At 37.2% G+C, this 18,432-nt stretch overlaps 1 protein-coding gene across 1 annotated transcript in view; it reads right to left on the reverse strand.

The window, feature by feature from the left end:
- The window catches only part of ncoa3 (nuclear receptor coactivator 3), a 90,466-nt gene that overhangs the window by 21,849 nt on the left and 50,185 nt on the right, over positions 1 to 18,432 (reverse strand). Inside the window, exons 2-5 of the mRNA XM_056467700.1 lie at positions 5,184 to 5,288; positions 4,935 to 5,095; positions 2,319 to 2,419; positions 365 to 539 (exon numbers count right to left, since the gene is read on the reverse strand). Of these exons, the coding sequence (XP_056323675.1) occupies positions 365 to 539; positions 2,319 to 2,419; positions 4,935 to 5,095; positions 5,184 to 5,269 (523 nt within the window). The 5' untranslated portion in view covers positions 5,270 to 5,288. The remainder of the gene's footprint in view (positions 1 to 364; positions 540 to 2,318; positions 2,420 to 4,934; positions 5,096 to 5,183; positions 5,289 to 18,432) is intronic.

An 18,432-nucleotide genomic window follows, 5' to 3' on the forward strand; every position in this document is an offset into this window, starting at 1 on the left:
GTAAAGTCTCATCTGAAAGACAACGCTCACTGAGCAGTATAAAGTCCCCATCAATATACTAGGGTGTTAAGACCCACACAGAGCGCAGGTTAAGCGCCCCCCCTGCTGGTCTCACTAACACCACTTCAATCAGCAACTTAGCATTCCCTTGTAGTCTCCCATCCAGGTACCGACCGGGCGCATCCCTGCTTAGCTTTAGCGGGCAACGACGTGAGAGTGGCAGAGAGCTAGCTGATTTTCAACTCTTTTAATGCACACTCGGAGTGTAAATTATTACCATTTATTGTTCACTTTTGGAATCTCTGAGCATTTGGACCCAACTGTGACATCAGACAAAAAAAAGTGAATACAGCAGCTTTCGTACCATTGCTTTTGGGCAGGTTTTTATGCAGTTCTTCCCGGTCTTCTTCATGCAGGATGTTGTAGATGCTGGTGTTGATCAGCTCCTCCTGTTTATACTGCAGGTACTGAGTCACATTATCCGACACAAACACAATGCTGCCTTCACGGCTCACCACAAACAAAAACCCATCCAACGCCTGAAAAACAGACAGGGAGAAGGAGACTAACTTTAAAAACCCTTTCATAAACATTAAAACCTCAGAAAGCCAAGTACAAAATATTACAAGACAGTATCCGATCACTAATTAAATAATGCCATCTCCACTTCACATAGCACACACAAGGCTTCATTCAAGCACCTTTTAAAGTATACATTCAAGTTAATTCCTTGCGAGTTCATTTAATGTATATTCCATTTTTTTTTATCTAAATTTGTATTGTCTACTGTGTAGTGTTTATACAGTCATGGCCATAAGTTTTGAGAATGACACAAATATTAGTTTTCACAAAGTTTGCTGCTAAACTGCTTTTAGATCTTTGTTTCAGTTGTTTCTGTTATGTACTGAAATATAATCACAAGCACTTCATACGTTTCAAAGGTTTTTATCGACAATTACATGACATTTATGCAAAGCGTCAGTATTTGCAGTGTTGGCCCTTCTTTTTCAGGACCTCAGCAATTCAACTGGGCATGCTCTCAATCAACTTCTGGGCCAAATCCTGACTGATAGCAACCCATTCTTTCATAATCACTTCTTGGAGTTTGTTAGAATTAGTGGGTTTTTGTTTGTCCACCCGCCTCTTGAGGATTGACCACAAGTTCTTAATGGGATTAGGATCTGGGGAGTTTCCAGGCCATGGACCCAAAATTTCAACGTTTTGGTCTCCGAGCCACTTAGATGTCACTTTTGCCTTATAGCACGGTGCTCCATCGTGCTGGAAAAGGCATTGTTCTTCACCAAACTGTTGTTGGAAGAAGTTGCTGTTGGAGGGTGTTTTGGTACCATTCTTTATTCATGGCTGTGTTTTTGGGCAAAATTGTGAGTGAGCCCACTCCCTTGTATGAGAAGCAACCCCACACATGAATGGTCTCAGGATGCTTTACTGTTGGCATGACACAGGACTGATGGTAGCGCTCACCTTTTTCTTCTCCGGACAAGCCTTTTTCCATATGCCCCAAACAATTGGAAAGGGTTTTTTTTTCTTTGGAGAATGTGACTTTGCCCCAGTCCTCAGCAGTACATTCGCCATACTTTTTGCAGAAGATCAATCTGTCCCCGATGTTTTTTTGGAGAGAAGTGGCTTCTTTGCTGCCCTTCTTGAGACCAGGCCATCTTCCAAAAGTCTAGGTGATTGTCGATTTAGGTGTAATCTTAGTAGGCACAATATCCTTGCCTGTGAAGCCATTTTTATGCAATGTAATAATGGCTGCACGTGTTTCTTTGCAGGTCACCATGGTTAACAATGGAAGAACAATGATTTCAAGGATCACCCTCCTTTTAACATGTCAAGTCAGCCATTCTAACCCAAACAGCCTGACATAATGATCTCCAGCCTTGTGCTCGACAACATTCTCACCTGAGTTAACAAGACGATTACTGAAATGATCTCAGCAGGTCCTTTAACGACAGCAATGAAATGCAGTGGAAATTTTTTTTCAGAAATAAGTAAATTTTTTGGGGCAAAGAAGGACTATGCAATTTATCTGATCACTCTTTATAACATTCTGGAGTACATGCAAATTGCTATTATAAAAACTTAAGCAGCAACTTTTCCAATTTCTAATATTTAAGTAATTCTCAAAACTTTTGGCCACGACTATATATATATAGAGAGAGGAAAAAAATAATTAATATTAATAATGCATAATTTATTTATATATATGCTTTACAAAACACATTAATCATATTGCTAGAGATGCTAGTATGAGAAATGAGCAAATGTTCTTCTGGTGACCTTTAGGTCTCTAATCTAACCTGCAGCAACAGAGGGCCCAGATGGTCCTTGTCGATGACCCCTTGACCAGTGGAGGACACATCCGCCTTCTGGACATCATCATCACCACATGAGCTTTTACCTGTGTCACGTGGAAATGTGAAGCATGTATTAGAAGCGGTTTAGAAAAATAGCAGAAACTGCACAACTGTTTAGCACTGATGGTAATAATAGAAATAATATAATATTAACAACAAAGTCATGAAACAATTGGCATATTGGAATGAATAATGAAAAATCAAATAAAGGGCCTGAAATTGGTCAAGTTTTAATGCAAGTAAAAATACAATGGGGAAAATCACAACTACATGACTATATAATCATATGTGCAGCACTGTGATCTTTTCACACAGGCAGCAGCTCATGATAACAGTGTTTTTATAGTCTCCGTTTACAATAAATGCTGCTCAACACAAACTCCATTTCTTTAAACGAGAGGCTGATCCATTTATAATGTGCATCTGAGAATGCAATATGGGCCAGCTTTGGAAAGCTGTTTTCCTATCTGTTGTCAACAAAAAAAAATATCTAAATATTACTAAATTGTGTAAATATCTAAGAAGAAAATGGTTATTTCACTTGGACAACAATAATGAAATTTCATTACAATTGAGACAATACTCTAAGAATCTACAGCGATTTTTTTTATTAATTTAATCCGATTAAGGTCAACGGATGAACAGAAATCGGATTAAGACATGTGGAGTATGCCAATTTTAGTTACAAGTGAAAGTGAAACTGCCGAACTGCAGTTAAAGCAGAAAAATTAAAAATCAAACACCCCAAATTACATAAAACTGCAGAGGAAATGTGGATAGCGTGGTGACGCAACGACGTTAGTTGATCTATGTGCTATAACATGTAAAACAGGATCATGAAAGGAACATTCAAAAAGCGGCTCATGTAAGCACCTTAATCATATTATTGTCTTAATCAGATTAGGGCAAGTAACTCAATTACTGATGTCCATGTAAATGTAGTCAATGATGAATATTCTCTGCAGTGATTATAAACCAGTATAGTAGGGGAACAGCTTAAAAGAAGAGTTTGATTATTTTACATAGATTTGAAGGAAAAAAAATTTGATGGAATTTCAAATGAGGAGGAATGAACAAGGCCTATTCATCGTTTTGCTGAGTGAACTCTGGGTTATAAAGTCCAAATCAAAAAAAGGCATGTACAGGCCTGTCTCACAAAACAAACTTGTGCAGACTACAGCTCTGAATGTAATATATAATTATGAGAGGGATGAAAACAGGTCTGTCATTCTACAAATTCTCACAACAAACATTCCTACAAATATAAACTAATAACATTTCCATTTATAGGAAATGATTTAATGTTTACTGCTATATAATCCAGAATCACATTAGTACAGTAATTAAAAGATAAACCTTTTAAACAAGAAACTTTATTAATAAAACACAGCATCATTCTCCCGTTTTGCCAGATATATCATCTTCAGAATATATTACTTTTGACCATTTTGATGGGGGTGTCCACATATTCTTATTTTACAGATTATCTTCCACAAATTGCAAAGAAAGTGCAGAAAATAAGCGTGTGGCATGGTGTCAAGAAATGAGAGAGAGTATCACAGAAGCTGAAAGGCAGAGTATCTGTCTGAAGGCACAAACCCAAACAATTAATACATGATTCAAACTTCTGCAATATAAACGGAATATGAGACTGTACATAACTCTAAAATCACTTCACAAATTTAATCCAAACATTCCTGATCAATGCGCAAAATGCAATAAAGAGATAGGAACTCTATATCACTGTTTATGTAAGTGTCCTTTGGTTGAACACTTTTGGGAGAAAATCCTGAACTTTTTATCCATAGTACTGAAACACGATGTACCCAATTGTCCAAAACAGTGCATTCTAAATATTCTTCCTGTTACAAGCATTTTTATTAGTTCAGATAAGAAACTGTTAACTTGTTTGTTTATTTATTACATGCAAAACTTATAATAGCTCATTTTTGGAAAAACACAGAAAGCCCGCATTTTGGACAATAGTTGCGGAAATTGTCTTATTGTTTGGCTTTAGAAACATTATGTTATATACTCAAGAGAAAAACATTTTTTTTAATATAATTTGGGATCCCTTTGTAGGTTTCCTGAAGGAAGCAAATACAAATCTTTTCTCTGTATAATTTGTATTACCTGCTAGAGATATACCGTCGTTGTTATACAATGTACCTTTATGTTGTATGTGTAAGTACATGCATTTACTTATATGTTTGTATATTTTTTATTATTTTTTTTTCTATTTTTATTGTTTTAATTTTCATTTATTATTATTATTATGTATGTTTGGTTTTGATTTCTGCTGTACATGTTAAAAGCTACTAAAATCAATAAAGACAGTGTTAAAAATAAAGTCACCTGAAAATGTAGTAAATGTGTTTAAAAAATGACTAAGAATCACTCAATTGAAAAGGCAAAAACTGCATCGACACAACATTCCACCAGCCACCAGGTGGCAGCATTTTAAAGAACCAAGGAAATTCATCAGTTTCCACACACTGTGGGCTTAGTAAATATTTTCACAGACTGATATGTAAAAGGGCAGCTCGAGCAGATGTGTACCTTGCTCTTTGATCTGGCGGATCTGGCGCACTGTCTCTTTAAGGATGGCACATTTGTCTGGTTTGACATTGAAGCTGTCGATGTCACTAAGGTTGGCTGAAATCAGCTCAGCCAGTTCCTCGATATACTTGCTCTCCTGTTCCCTCCTGCGCTTATCACATCTGGAGACAAACAAAAACACAATTTTAGAAGATAAAACCCACCTAAACACCTACAATAATGCATTCATCAACCAAAAAAAAGTCTTACCCTTGTCCTGGTGTGTCACATGTGGAGAGTTTGCGCTTCCTGTCCGAGCACAACGGCTCAAGTGAGTTCTCACCCACTCCACTCATGCTTAAAACATATCAGCACCTACCAAAACAAAAACACAAAAAAAACACACAAAGTTTAGACTGAGTGCACATCCAAGGGCTTAAAAGGAAAGGACAACAAAACAAGCACTTCCTTTCCATTACAAACAAATCATTTGCAATTCTACACAATGCACTTGAAGGCATCATCTCTTTCCGAATGGTTTTGGTCAAAAACTGCATGTGTGTGTGCACGTGTCTATGGCTTATTTTGAAGTGTTCCCACATACAGCTGAATGCGCGGAATGTTCCATGCCTCAGCAGCGGTGCTCTGTGTGTGTGTGTGTGTGTGTGTGTGTGTGTGTGTGTGTGTGTGACAGTGTGTCTGAGAAGAGACACTGATTATGATGGAGTGAAACGGGGCCCCAGGGGAAATGGATCAACCCTCGGTGTGTGTGCGCGCGCGTGTGGGTCTGGGTCAATTATCTCAATCCATGAAGCCGTGCGCTGCACAACATATAAATGAAATGTATAAATGATCTAATTAAAAAGCAGACTAATGAATCTGAATTGCTCTAATACTGAATTAAAGAGAATGTGGTGAAGAAGCACTCTCCTAAAACGCATGTCAGAAATGTTGTGATACAATATCCTTCCTCCACACAGCTCGTTATGACACCATTTCTTCCTACTTTTACCGTCATTGCTCCGCCCACTTCACCAACAAAAACATTTCCTCCTATTGAGTGACACTTGTCTGCCTATTCTTATATATCTGTGCTTTTTTGGTCCCTAAGTTAGTGACAAAATGTATTAATGTCATTGCATCAGGTACAAAATATCAAAGCAAGTGGCATTTCTTTGAAAGGTGAAGCGTATGATTTTTGTGCCACTGGTAGGGTAGGGAAAAATATTGATTGCGATCTTCAACAACAGACTCGATATTGATTTTATGATCGCACAGGCCGTTTCCCGAAACTACTGAGTACTGCGAGTAGTGACATGTGAAAAAACAACTGCTTAACCAGCATGATGCAGTTTTCAGACTGAAAGACTCCTGTGAGTTGATTTGGTATTTTGTGGTGAAATATAAAATAAAATAAAAAAGATATTTAAATGAGAAAATTAAATAAGATAGTTTTCACTCATTCATTCATTTTCTTTTTGGCTTAATTCCATTATTGATCCGGGTTCGCCACAGTGGAATGAACAGCCAAGCGCGTTTTTACGCAGTGGATGCCCTTCCAGCCGCAACCCATCTCTGGGAAACATCCACACACACTCATTCACACTCATACACTACATACAATTTAGCCTACCAAATTCACCTGTACCGCATGTCTTTGGACTGTGGGGGAAACAGAAGCACCCGGAAGAAAACCCACGCGAATGCAGGGAGAACATGCAAACTCCACACAAGAACGCCAACTGACCCAGCCGAGGCTCGAACCAGCGACCTTCTTGCAGTGAGGCGACAGCACTACCTACTGCGCAACAGCGTCGCCACAAGATAGTTTTGCAAAGTGTTTTTTTTTTGCTGCTAGCAATGTTGGTTTAGGCTGGTTAAACTCATTGACACCATTCTCAGCAATGTGGATGGCAATTTGGATGATCACTAATAGCACATTGCTACTCGGGTACTTTGTTAACCTCTATTTAAAGGGTAAACAAAAACAAGTTCTTTTAAATAACCATTTGAAGAAGGGCTGCACGATCAAGTCGAAATGAAATTGTGATTAATCAAAACCTGAAATTGCTATCCACATCCTGTCAAGTAAAAACAAGTGATCAATAGTAAATGTCCTCCAAAAGCTAGAGGGCGCTCTCGTATGCAGAAATTCCAAACACCCTTCCTTTAGTGTTTGTTGAACAACCAGAAAATTTAACTGCTTTCATTGCTTAATGTGATTAATGAACACACAACTGTGGAATCAAACAAGGACTTACTTCAAACTAATGTTGTCACAATACTTAATTTCGGTACCAATCAGCACTGAAACTTTAAAAACATCAATTTCCCGCTAACAATTAAGCGATGTAAAGCGTGTTCTTAAACAAAGCTGAATTGCCATTGTGTTCACATGCTCAACAGAAATAATCGCGATTGGCCATCAAGCTCATAAATTCACTGCTGTCACACAGATACAAGTACATTAGAGTGGTTTAAAGCTGTGAAGATCAGTCGATTTATCAGTGGATCGTTCATATGTCAGCTCATAAACAGACCCAGCTGATCTTTGCGGCTTTAAACAGCTCCAGTGTTTGTATCCGTGTATGTACTCGGTGAACAGTGGTGAACTGATGACCTTCACGACCAATCACAGTCATTTCTGTTGATCACATAAACACAATGTCAAATCAGCGATGTTTAAGAATGTGCTCAACATCGCTTAAATGTTTGAGAGAAATGAACGTTTTAAAATCTCAGTACCGATTGGTAGTGAAATTTATTATCGTGATAACACTACTTCAAACTGAAATTCTGAAGTGACTGTGGTGTGGACTAATAACTTCATTAAATGTGGTATAATCACAAAGCTTTCAGATGTAGCAGCAACACTAAGACATAAGTAGGCCCATGCGTAATCTATGTGAACAGAAATCCACAGATTTTGCCAATCATTGAGTCTATGTATTTACTTGTGTGAATGTGTGTAAATTAATTATTTATTTAAATTTTAAAATTTATTTCAGTAATATTATTGACTAATTTGAAAGTGTTCATTTGATTTATTTACAATACAGATTGTGTAAATAATATTTTCTGTCTTTTAGTAGATTTATTATGAGGGACTTGCTTTGTATATCAAATAAGAGGATCTAATTGGATTTACATTGTAAACATTAAATATAAGTTAAAACTGTATTATTTTTTATTTTATGATTTAAGTTTTTAGTTACGATACTCCCAAAATAATTTACAAAATTCTGTGCAGAAACAGCTAAAAATGTTCGCAGATTCTGTATGGCCCTAAGCATAATACACAGAGAAACTATGCAAAAACAGCTGTCATTATCACAGAATGACTATCTCTGTTTTCATAATCGCCCAGTTGAATCATCTGGGATTTTGAATGTGATTTTTCATAGCTTGTTTGTAAACTACAACTCAGTGTAGTAAATGTTGCTGGAGGCAAAATTGACCCAAAGGACAACTGTTGTACCCAAAATGTGGACAGCCTTCATAAAAATTTGATAAAAAAAAAATAATAATAAATAAATAAATAAAAAAGATTTTTCTAATTTTAGAAAAAAAAAAAAAAAAAAAAAAAAACACACAAATCACCAAAATTCCAGATTAAAAAGGCAATTTTTTCGGGGGTTCATTTGGTTAATTTTTGACCCTTAAGTCACCAGGAGGGTTAATCTGATCCTACTGACTACCTGCTATTGATCACTTAAATAAAAAGTCCCACCCATAACACAAAACACTGGTCAAGCCAAATTTATGTCAACTCACAAACAGAGTTTAGTCATTTAGATGCGTTTTAGTTGTGATGCACAATTATTAAAAAAGCATAACGAGTGTAAAAGCACTACCATATGCGGTCAATAGAAATTCTTATAGAATACTCGAAGCAAGAGTGTAAACCGCAAACTTCAGCTATTCTGCTAGGACATATGTGTGAACTTCAAGTGAAATGTCTTCATATATTCACTAGAATTCACCTTGGAGTCAGTTAAAAGTAAACCACACGCACACAAACACAAAGAAAAGCTGTTCAGAATAGTCGCTCTGTTTGCATTGTGTCCAGAAGCCTTCATATATAAACGCGCACATGGCCGTCTACAGTTTTTATTTCATTCCCTCTGGTTTCTGCTGCTGTTATCAGTCTCTGTCACTCTGGTCGTAGACCCTCCGCTGTATGCATGCATGTGTGCGAGTGTGTTTGTTTAAAGCCCTGACCTTGCCCTGCGCCTGACCCCTCCCAGAGTTCAGCGGAAATCTCAGAGCACAGACCATCGGCTTGCAGTCTTTTCCCCTTCCCTCACAGAATACACACATGCAAACAACCTTTTCCCCTCCGTCAATAATAAAAAAAAAAGTTCAGAGAGTTTGCATTAAAAAAAATGACATTTTTGCTCATTTGCATCCTCTCATGCCATGTCAAACACATACAATTTGACATTTTCACAGTCAGATAATTGACATTTTCAAGTTTTTTTTTTTTTTTAATGAATAAAGACATCGTAAAAGTAATCCAAATCAGCTTACTACAAGTCATCTTAAATAGATACGAGCTTTCTTAAATGATGAACAGAATTAAATACATTTTTTTAACATAAAACCACTGATCAACATTGACAAGAGAGACTTAAGAATATATTCCAAATAAGAGCAAAAGTCATACAGGGTTGGAATGACATGAGTACGTAAATGACGACAATTTTGACTTCTGGGTAAACTATCTCCAAGTAAAACACACACAGTTTGCCCTCTGTCACCTTAAAACTATCAATATGAGCTCATCATTCCTGAGTCTGACTGAGAGACATTACACAACAGTACTCACACTGCACTGCCTGTGCTGACACGTACAGCTGTCTGTCACAAACCTACCGGGAGAAAAAACAGTGAGCAGAAGCGTATGCATCGTCCAAACTTTTCCTTACTTCACTTTTAGCCCTTTTCACCCTTTCTATTTGTGCAGTGGAGAAAAAGAATCACTGTTGAGGTCTAGGCAACATTTAGATGTAAAGTTAAACCAGTAAAGGAACGTTTCAGCCAAAAGTCTTGATATAATCACCTTCACACCATTCCAAATATTGCTTTTGCTCTGTGGAACATAAATGAGGATATTTTTCAAAAGTTTAAGTTGTCAGACTATATAAAAATGACAGAAAAACATGCTAAATCCACCACAAAAGCGGCCAATAGTCTACATCTTGTAGAGAAAATCTTAAACTTCTAATGCCGTTAGACTGCTTTATGTGGGGGGGGAAAATCCTTAACTTACCCAATATCCAGTGTAATTGACTGAATCAAAATAAGCAATGGTATACAGTCACTCTCACAATGACTATAGTCGCAATATACACTGAACAATCAATGTGACAAAAATATGTGTGGTTCCAGGCAAGCAATAACAAATGGGCAGACTGTAAATAATCCAAAATTTTGTTGTTTCTCAAATAAAAAATATCATGGACAAATCCTAAGTGAATAAGTGGCATTTAGATGTTTGGCCCTTTTTTAAACTCAACAGGGCCAGAACCTAGAGGTCATTTACAGGTCACAGGAGTGTGGAATGACATTCCTAACAATCCTAAGCTAGTTTTCTGGTGCAAATTGGTCTGTTGGTTGGTATGAGATGGGTTTTGGGAGATTTTAAAGGGATGCTTTATTATTTCAATCCATAGCCTTTGTCAAGAAGAGAACTGCAATTGCTCTTTCGCAAGTTCTTAGGGACAGTTCATTTCTTGTTTGAATAACTAATACTGTAATCCAATTATATTAATATTAAACTACCAAATATTGACTCGAAGCAATGATAATTAGCATCTAAAGCATAAAAGGTGAATAACTGATCTTCAATTCGCCCTTTTACATAATCCATGAGAAACTAAAGTATAAAAACCTAGTTTAGTCACTTCTGGGACAAACTGAAACATGAATGAGGTCATCTACACTAGTGTGTTTTCATTTTAACATGTTTAAGTTTTGTTATGGTTCTGTCTGGTGTCAACTATTTTGACATCGAAAATGAAAATGGCGCATTTTGAAAAGACCCCTTTTTAGATTGGAAAGTGAATGTCAATTTTCAGTATTCACCTTATTCTCTGTGCACGAGTGAGCGCTGCCATTTGAATCATTTTGGCTTGAGGGTTCCGCTCTCATTGACTTCCATTCATTTTTAGACGTTAAAAACAGCTAATTTTGTTGCTGGATGTTACAAACTGATTTTTTCTTATTTTATGATTTTGCTTTGTCTATATACTCATGCAAACACTTATTTGTAGATCTAGTCGTTTGACCGTTTTTTGCCGCTTATTATCTCTAGTCATTTCTCTCATAGGCAACTGAATCGGAAGTTCTAAAACACATCGCAAAAACGAGCGTACTTCAGCATTGCAGAATAAGGTCAATAAATGCCCACTAATATTGATTGACAGGTGCGCATCATCATATCTTCAGTTTGTTGTTTCACATCAGCCATTTTCAGCGCGAGTCAAAGCTGTCACTAAAGGAACACCCTTGCTCTATTTTTAGATGCAAGGCTCAGTGGGCTCAACACAAGATCAACATTCACCACATGATCGCTCTAATCGGAATTATTGTTTGTAACTTATTTTGTTTGTAGGTAGGATTGCAAACATGTGTACTTTTCATTGCGTCTATCTTAAACTTCAGCCGTTTGCATTTCTCGCGGTCACAGAAGCTCCTTGTGATCTTTACTAGGTGCAGCTGGAAAGTGCGACCGCGTTGCCTCACGTGTGCGTCCCTTCATTGGAAAGAAAATAACAAACTTGCCTGCAGGTCGCACACCAGAAACTCCGCTCGGCAACGCTCAGCATCGCGCCATGCATTTTAGAATTTTAAACACAGATTTCTATCAGCGTACACACAACAGCGCTTCAAGTCGGCGGCTGTCCGCGGCGCCCAGCCACGATTCGGGACACTTCATATTTCTACCGTACCACAGAGCGCCCTCTGAATAGTTTCATTTTTAATAACATCCGAACATGCATGTCTGAGTGTGCCGTTTCGCGGCTCTGGTGCCTCAGTCAAAGTTAATTCAGTGTGCGTGGTTATTAGTCTCGGTGTACAAGCTCGGAACTTTAAACTAGCACACAGTTGGCTGTAAAACTATACAAAGACACAAATGATTTTGTACTTTCTGCTTGGTTTTTGTCCGACTCGTACATGTAAGGCTGAACACTGGTACTTTCACTCATGTTGCATCTCTGTCTGCCTGTCTGTTGCTAAACACAGAGCGGGGGAGCTCTTGGCTCCGCCCCCTTGTTACGTTGGGCGGGAAGTCGAAACTAATTTTTATGTGAAGCAACACACCCCTAAAACGGCTGCCTGTGTACACGCCCCCAACATGACACTTTTTAACACATTATAATAAAACAATCTGAATTGTGTTTTGAACTGAACCTAAACTGGCACACTCAGAAGAACCATGATATTAATATTAAATCTTAAAAAAGGGGTAAACTATGTGCCCTTTAAAAAAAAAAAAAAAGCGGGAATATCATGCTAACTATAACAACTTCAGATTATTTCAGACAAGTAGACACATATTGGATAAGTGGAGCAAAGCCATACCACACAGAACAACTTAATCTTCCATTGTTAAATGAATTTAATAAAACGTGTGCAACATTTTTACGCTAAAAAGCATGTTTTTATGCAGGACTGTAAGTGATTTGCTGCAATGGCCCCTTTAAAGCGAGATAAATGTAGTGAATTTTTACGCTTTAGCCGTGAAGGCAGACAGGGTTGTCGCCAGGGCGTCCAGAGTGAAATTTGCCGCTCTCACCACCTTCGGAGTGAGCGCACAGTAAGGGTGATCAAATTAGCAGCAAATCTTTGGTTTTGAGTTGATTATCCCTCTAGTTTAGTCCAAAACCAGTAAAATGCCAATTATCCACAAGTAAACCAATTAACAATGATTAAGAAAGTTTGTTCAAAAAAGAGTAAACAACAGAATGTAATACTCCATTCACAGTGTACAGTTCCCTCCTCATCGATACTTTCAGAGCACCTGCAACAAAGCCAGACACTACATCAACATTCTGCTCAGAAGAGCATGAGAGAGCGAGGGTGTGTATGAATGCGAATGTGAAAAGATGAACTCGACGAGCTAAAGCAAAACACAGAGAGAGGAAAATAAAATGAAAAAAAAAGAGCAAGAGTCAGAAAACTTCAGCAAAAGGACGAGCACTTCACATACGCCTTTAATTAAACAGTAGATGCGGAATGTAGAAGCGCACAGCAGAATAAAAGGAAAAAAAGAAAGAGTGCAACTTTTGCCTGCACGCAGATCCAATGTTTTCAACCTAACTGCAGAGATGGCGAGTAGATTTTTTTTAAAGACATTACGGGCTCCATTCTACATCTCTCAGAAGTTCAAAAGGTGAAGTGAGCATCTGATAAAAACATTCAAGAGCACCGCTCATTATCTCTGAGCTTCTGCAATGGCTTCTTCCAGAATGCACTAAATGAGCATCTCTTAGCGAAGACCCACTTCCAGCATTTCTCAGAATAATGGCCACTTTAATAGGAAAGTTATCAAGAATATCCGAATCAGGAAGCAGCAAAAGCAGGCATCCTGTTTGCGCCTTCCCACACATACAGAGCTCTGCGTCACCACTTCCTCTTCCTGGAAAATGCCTGCTGGCTCTTTGCAATCATATTTACATATTCAACCTCAAGGGCTGAACTGGTTCTTCTGTACGGTCTCTCAAAGTTAATCTGTCTGTGTGTCTTCCCATGGCTACCTTATCTTCACCACCACCCATCATCTTGATCACTCTATAAGAGCTTGATATCTGAAACTGTTTTGTATGACTATAGTTAAACAGGATATGCTCTAAACCTCTGCAGAAGTGTTATTACACTTAATAATAATTTGATTATTCAGAACATTTAGCATTTTGTTTTTGCATGTCACCTGAAGCTTATATTTTTCAAATAGGCCTAAAAAGTTGTAAGTATTAAAATGCGAGTATGTTATATTTTATTTTTAGTACAAAAACAATGTATAGACATATATTTATTTGTGTAGACAAAAATGTACAAGCAAATATATTACAATGTATAATAAAAATTCTAAATCAATCAAAAAGTGCTAAGAGGTAGCTTAATTAATGTGTCCGTGCTCTTTGGGAAAGGGATTCATCAGAATAAAAAGCCAAAGTAAGATCAAGGCACTCGGAAAATACAAAAAAAAAATATTAAAAAGCCTTTATTGACATTAATAAAGACGTCAATAAAGGCTTTTTAACATTTTTTCCTTATTTCCGAGTGCCTTGGCTGTTTATTACAATGTATATTACAATGTGCAGTCTTTATATTTATGTATGAAAATGTTTAATGTAAACAGATATTTTTTTCCCAACACACAAAACCTTTTTAAAAAAAAGCCACTTAATAAAATGCAGACATACAAATCAAAAGCATAACATTAAATTGAATAATAAAAGCACATTAAATGCAAATATTTATTTGTATGAATATATTTGTGGTAAATGAATATGAATATATTCAAATAGACATGATTTTTATATCATAGAAATTACTTAAAATTAAAGGCATATTTTTGACATACACAATTAACGATTGATCCTCCCTTAAAGGTCCCATAAAGTGCATTTTTATTTGATGTTTGACAATCTCAACATGAAGAGAGGGTGGGTTAGTGAAGCTCCTCCCCCTTTCAAAAAAAAAACAACAGCATTTTTTTTTTTTTGTCATCACTCTGCCAGTGAGAGTGGTTGAGCTCAAGTTCATCAAATGAAAAGCAAATGAGAAGCGTCTTGAAGGGGGTTGGGCATGTCAGATACTAGAGAGCATTTGATTGGTTATGAGAAACTGAAGTATGAGGTGACGTGAATAAAACCGTTAATCCATTTAGGCCGAAGTGACAAACATCTTCTACAAACAAAGTGACGCATATCTTCTAAACGCAAATTGTCGTCACTGTTTTGGAGCACACTAGCTTATCGATATCTTAAAAACGAACAATTCTGATAGTAACATCTAAAACACTTATTGATTTCATGTTTTTGATAAGAGGAAAATGGTTTGCACTGTATCTTCACTCATTATATTCCTAATAAAATTAAGAGATAATAGAAATACTAGGATGTAATGGAAGTATTGGAATGATAAATTGACATAAAACCGCATTTGCAATTGACGAAGTAAGGAAACTACAGTGATGTGATCAGTAGTAAATCTCCTCCAAAGAGCAGTAGTTGCAGAGAAAACAAATATTGCCTCAAACTCAAGAAATACCAGTGCATGGCAAATACTTATCGCACAGGATAAACAGAAGCTTGAACTGCTTTTATTTGACTCAACCTGATCAATAAACATATGACCACGACAACATATGCTTTATCCAAGTTCTTCTTCTTATAATGCTATTATACATATGTTAAAAAGACAAAATTAGCAATAAATATGACAAATATAGACAAAATATAACAATAAATGATAATATCCATTTATTTTATTTAAGCTTAGTCCCTTATTTATCAGGAGTCGCCACAGCGTAATAAACCATCAACTATTCCAGCATATGTTTTATACAGTTGATGCCGTTCCAGCCGCAACCTAGTACTGGGGAACACCCATACACATTCATTCACACATATACACTACGGCCAATTTAGTTTATCCAATTCACTTAGACTGAACGTCTTTGGACAGTGGGGGAAACCGGAGCACCTGGAAGAAACCCACACAAACATGGGGAGAAAATGCAAACTCTGGACAGAAATGCCAACTGGCCCAGCTGAGACTTGAACCAGCGACCTTCTGCCACCTAAATAATAATATCTAAAGAAAAATATTTAAACCAAGCAAAAATGAAAAATGAAAATAAACCAAGTCTATCAGTTTTGCACAGGCTATTAACCATATTTCAAAGAAAATAAATACATTAAAACTCTCCAATATTCATGTTTTTTGTGAACTAAAAGTGAATTAAATCATCAAGAATTCATTGTGAACATTCAATGCATTGTCCATCTGTGACCATTGCATAAATGTCTATAAACACAATCTTTCCTTGCTATACGCCATTGTGAGATTCCCCCTTTAAAATGCAGCGCCACTGAAAGCAACGACTATTTGTTTAACACAAATATATCAGTCACATTTTATGGAAACCAATATACTGGCTGGAGGGGGAAGAATAATTTATTAATGATGATTAAAGTATGGAAAAACTGGAGATTTACTGTCGGTCTACCAGATATAGGCTACACAACCACAAGCAGCCTCCCCAATTTCAGCCGTCTCCTCTGCCTGTTTCCCTGACGACCAGTAGGGTAACGTCTTAATATCCCATCATGCCTTGACCCCATACAGAGCGAACCTGCATTATTGATGGCTCTGCCTCCTGTCGCCACATACACACACACAACACACACACACAGTCCAGCTCAGCCCTTCTCTATACATATCAGCAGGCCAATTCAATGGGCCGTTCAAAACCATCACACCGAGTTAAAGGGACAAATGCATTATTGAAAAGAAACACACTTATAATTGTGTCTGCGGCACCTGTGACTGTCTGTTCTCCATGTGTGATAAAAGGGCTATCAAGCCATTTAACAAATCATTCTTCCGTTTCATTGTGCATTTGTTCATTTTGATATTCGAGGCATTTTGGTATTAAGTGGGTTTTTTCTCAGCCTAAAGTAAATACCAAATTAAACCTTTACATTTCTTAGCTCATTATGCTTGTAAATTTTAATTCTAATACAAATTTTAAAGGCTGTTTTTTAAAGATGTTTATTCTCCTGCTTTGAGCCAAACATCATAGACCAATAGAGGTGTGAACCTACACTGGTCTCACGGTTCGGTTACGATCATCATCCCATCGATTCGGTTCAATTCGATATCTCGGTGCATTGACGATGCTTTCCATACACAGTTTTATATTTTCTTCGCAGCGCAGCAATTCTTGTATTAAAATGTATAAGTATATTTATATACTATTTGTAATACAATTTTGTCCTTTAATACAAACAGTCAGATATATAAACTGTACCTTTAAAAACTCAAGCACATGCACAGAACACCATGAGCATTTATAGCAAATAAACAAATATAAATATCTCGCTCGCTTTCTGAGTCCTGTCTAGCGAGATCTTTCTTACTCCCCTTTGATCGGTCTTGCGCTCAGCAGAATGGGGCTGCGATTGGCTCTAACACTCTGGCGCTGTTCACCAATGAGTGACACAGATAAACGGCAGCTGTGATCACAGCTGATCCATGATAGACGCGGTGGAGAAAACTCACTCTGCAGATACGCGCTCATGTCTGGATCCACAAGTATCACTATAATAGTTGAGAGGAAAAGTCATGCCAGCAGGTCAAACAGGCCACAGTGAGAGAGAGAAATTGAGTTTACTTTCATTTTCTCAATCACAGTGAAATAGGCAGTTCTTCTGTAAGTGTCAGTGAAAGACTGTCCAGCAAACAGTGCGCTGTAAATACTCACGCTCGCCGCCCTGGTGAAAAACTGTGGTTTTATTCATGAATACACTGTAAAAATTGCTGGGTTTTGATTTGTGTTGGGAAAACATGAATTATTATTGTGTAGGTCTACTGTTGGTTAAAATGCTAAACGTGTATAGACTTTAAATGGTGGACTTGAACAGATTTAAACATGTCCTGGTTGTTAATTCAAAGTAAAGTGATATCAAAATACAACTATTCATAATTCTGAAGTTGAATTACATATGCTTGTCATTTCTATTCGACAACATCATTAGATAGACATTAGATCAACCATTTTTTCACTTTCATTTTTGGTAAAATGAGGCATTTGTCATTATCAGATTCCCTCTTGCATTAAATTCAACATTATATGGGCTACAGTAGTTATACTGACACTGTTAAACATTTATTTTCATGCACAACACTTTGTGTTCAATATGAAAGAAAAACATACCTTGTCGTAATCATAACTCTAAAATGCGATATGATCATTTAATTGATGTGCTTTCGGTTTCACTTTCAATGCTGAGTGCGGTTCATGTCATGGCTGGTGTCACTGAGAAAAACAAAACATGCATGCAAATCACACTTCCCGCACAGCTCTCAAACGATCACTCTGTGCAACCCACAGCCTATGCAGGTTCTATTCACTAAAGTAGACATTAATTGCGAGCACACGCACGTCCTCTCGGTAGTAAACAAACAGTGCGTCAGCTCATTTTGCGGCCATGAATGCGTCATTACATTAAGACAGAAATGACATCTTTGGGTGAAGTATACCTTATAAATACAGTGTGACGCTTTTAACACCATTTGGAGGTGTCCACGTTGCTGAGCAACATATACCACACAATGTGAAGACTTGTGCGTCTGCCTTTATCCTTCTCTCCTGACTTTGAAAACATACTTGGCTGAATCGTAAAAAGCTGAATTAAGATTGTGTGTAGGGTCGAATAGATAGCAATCTTTTTTCGATTAATCCTGGAGCAAATGTGATTTTTTTGTAGCTTGTCGATAAATT

The sequence above is a fragment of the Danio aesculapii genome, chromosome 11 (assembly GCF_903798145.1).
Source record: "Danio aesculapii chromosome 11, fDanAes4.1, whole genome shotgun sequence".
In the NCBI taxonomy this organism is placed as follows: Eukaryota; Metazoa; Chordata; class Actinopteri; order Cypriniformes; family Danionidae; genus Danio; species Danio aesculapii.